Source organism: Emiliania huxleyi, assembly GCF_000372725.1.
Source record: "Emiliania huxleyi CCMP1516 chromosome Unknown EMIHUscaffold_1337, whole genome shotgun sequence".
Taxonomy (NCBI): domain Eukaryota; phylum Haptophyta; order Isochrysidales; family Noelaerhabdaceae; genus Emiliania; species Emiliania huxleyi.
Window position 1 is genome coordinate 3,278 of NW_005201251.1, and position 2,571 is coordinate 5,848.

Below are 2,571 nucleotides of genomic sequence, written 5' to 3' on the forward strand. Positions count from 1 at the left end.
TGCTGGAGGTGGCGAGTGGGGGGAGGGAGGAGGGGGTGAGAGGGGGGGGGCGAGAGGGGGGGTGAGGCGAGCGGCGGTGGCGGTGGCGGTGGCGGTGCCGCCTTGCCGACGAAGGGCACGTCGGGGAGGTGGGCCGCCGCGTGCTGGAAGAAGGCGTACTGCTTGAAGGTGGGCATGCCGCGCCCGCGGGAGCTGAAGTTGGAGTAGCGCGTCTTTTGCCGAAAGAGCATGTGCGACTCTGCGACGGGCAGGAAGAGCATGTCTCGGTGCCGCCTCGCCTCCGCCGCCAGCCGCGCCATCTCGCCCGGCGCGTGCAGGGCGGAGAGCAGGAAGCAGACGGCCGCACTGTCGCCCACTGCGCCGAACCGCATCCACGACCCGCGCGCGGAGGAGCGGCGCGCCCGCCCCCGGCTGCCCGGCAGGGACGGCACGCCGAGCAGCAGCGTGGCGCGCGCGTTGAGCTCGCGCACGCGGCTGTCGCACCTACTCCCAGTGACTACTCACGGGCTAATCAGTTGACTAGTCGAGCTCCCGCACGAAGCAGCCGCGCCGGAGGGGGGGCGAGGCAGCCGCCGCTCCCGAGCCGCCCCTCGCCCCGCCTCCCCCCGCGCCCCCCCCCGCCGAGGGCGGCGACCCCTCCTCCTCCCCTCGCGCCAGCTCGCCACGGGCCGCCAGCTCGCCAGCGAGCCGCCGCAGCGTCTCGACCGGACTGCCACCCGCCCCCTGCGCCGCGGCCGCAGCCGCGCTGTCGACGGCGAGCGCGTGCTCCTGCTCTGGGGCAGTGCGGAGCGCGGCGAGGACAAAGCTCGTTCCGGGCGAGGCGGAGGCGGAGGCGGAGGCGGAGGCGGAGGCGGAGGCGGAGGCGGAGGCGGAGGCGGTGGAGGAGGTGGCGGCGGAACCGGCAGCAGTGGCAGCGGTGGCAGCGGCGGCGGCGGAGGAGGAGGAGGAGGAGGAGGAGGAGGAGGAGGAGGAGGGGCAGGGGATGGTACGTGGAGCCCGCTCGGCCGCGCCCTCTGGATCGTCGACGCGCCCGCGGAAGACCTCGCGCACGGTGTAGCGCGCTGCGACGGCGGCGCCAAAGCACGACTTGTACTCGCGCGACGGGCAGAGCTGCCTCAGCAAGGTCGAGTTGCTGTTCTGACCAATCGGCGGGATCGGCAGGGTCGCGACCCCGTCCCTGAGGGAGCGGGCCTTCGCGGCGCGCTGGCCACGCCGCCGTGAGCGACGGCTGCTGCCACCGCCCGTGCCACCGCCGCCTGCGCCACCGCCGCCGCCTCCCTCCCCATCGACGCCCCCGACCCCCCGCGAGCGGCGCTCTCTCCTCATTTCTTGATGCGCTCCTCCTTGAAGAGCACGCGCTTGTTCACGATCGGATCAAACTTGAGGAGCTGCAGCTTCTCGACGCCTGCCTTGAAGTTCTTGAGCTTTGTGTAGAAGTAGCCGGTGCCGGCTTGGCTGACGAGTCGTATGACTTGGACACCCTGTGGACACGGGCCGCGCGTCAGCGGGAGACAACTGCAGGCTTCTGCTCGCCGATCACCTTCTTCTTCGCCATCGGTCCTCACGCCGGACTCTCTCTCTTTGCTCACGGAATCCTAGCCGGCAGCAAGCCTGTCGGCGTTCTAAAGAAAGAAAGAAAGAAAACAGACAACCCAAGGGAGGGATGGGAGGACGGCACGCCGCCACCACACAGGGATTTTAATGTCGGCGTTCTCCCATCCTCTCTCCCTTCAACGAATTTCTTTCTTTCTTTCGGCGCCGGGCTTTCCTCGTGCTAGACGCACCATCTCCGTGAATTCCTCTCCGTCAGTAACAGCCGGAAAAAGCAAGTGAAACCCCATGCAAGCAGCCAGCTGGAGATGAACATGGTACATGCCGCGAGCGACAGGCAGATTGGTAGCTGCCACACGGTATGTACGTCCCTATTAGCCTATTAGGTCTCTAGTCGACTAGCCACTAGCTACTGCCAGGGCTAGACGACGGGCCACTAGATGTGGCGTCGGAGCCTGCGATGGCAACCGGCCGTTCGTCTGCTTCGCTTCTCCCGCCAAGCCAATTTGCAAGTGCTGGCCCACGGCCAAAGGGCTTTGCGTTCGAATCGGTGCTGGCATCAGCGGAGCGGCATGAGGACGACCAGGTCGGTAGCCGTCTAGTCTCGGCCCCAAAGGTGAGTCGCGTGGCAAGAATTGTCGCCGGGACGGAGGGCCGTACTGGGTCGCACTCAGGGGTGCGAGCATGGCTTCCGAGAGCTGAAGAAGGAAGTTTCGAACCACCAACACTTTGCATGCTTTCTACGGTCCGGGGGTGGTTGAATGGGTTGGGGACAGTTCGCTCCCTCCGAACAGCTGCAGGGGCAGGTGACCGTACTCCCCCTCTCCCCCCGGCCCCCGCGCCGAGTCTTGCAGCTTAGGGGACCCCTAGGCTTAAAAAAAAGGGTGGGCCCTGGCGCCTGCCTGGGGCGCCTGCGGCTTAAACGGCTTAAAACTTGCCCGGGCAAGTTTTAAGAGCTGCTGGGCCGCCAATTCTTAAACGGTCTTAAACGCTTAAACGGTGCGGGAGAGCTCCCGAGGT

The 2,571-nt window shown here is 67.2% G+C and overlaps 1 protein-coding gene across 1 annotated transcript; it reads right to left on the minus strand.

The window, feature by feature from the left end:
• Window positions 1-1,322: 1,322 nt before the first annotated feature.
• EMIHUDRAFT_77965 (hypothetical protein) lies at window positions 1,323-1,472 on the minus strand (the record flags this gene model as incomplete). Its single annotated transcript, XM_005788589.1, has 1 exon — window positions 1,323-1,472. A coding segment is annotated over one exon (150 nt), but the record flags the coding sequence as incomplete, so codon positions are not given.
• Between the last annotated feature and the right edge of the window lie 1,099 nt (window positions 1,473-2,571).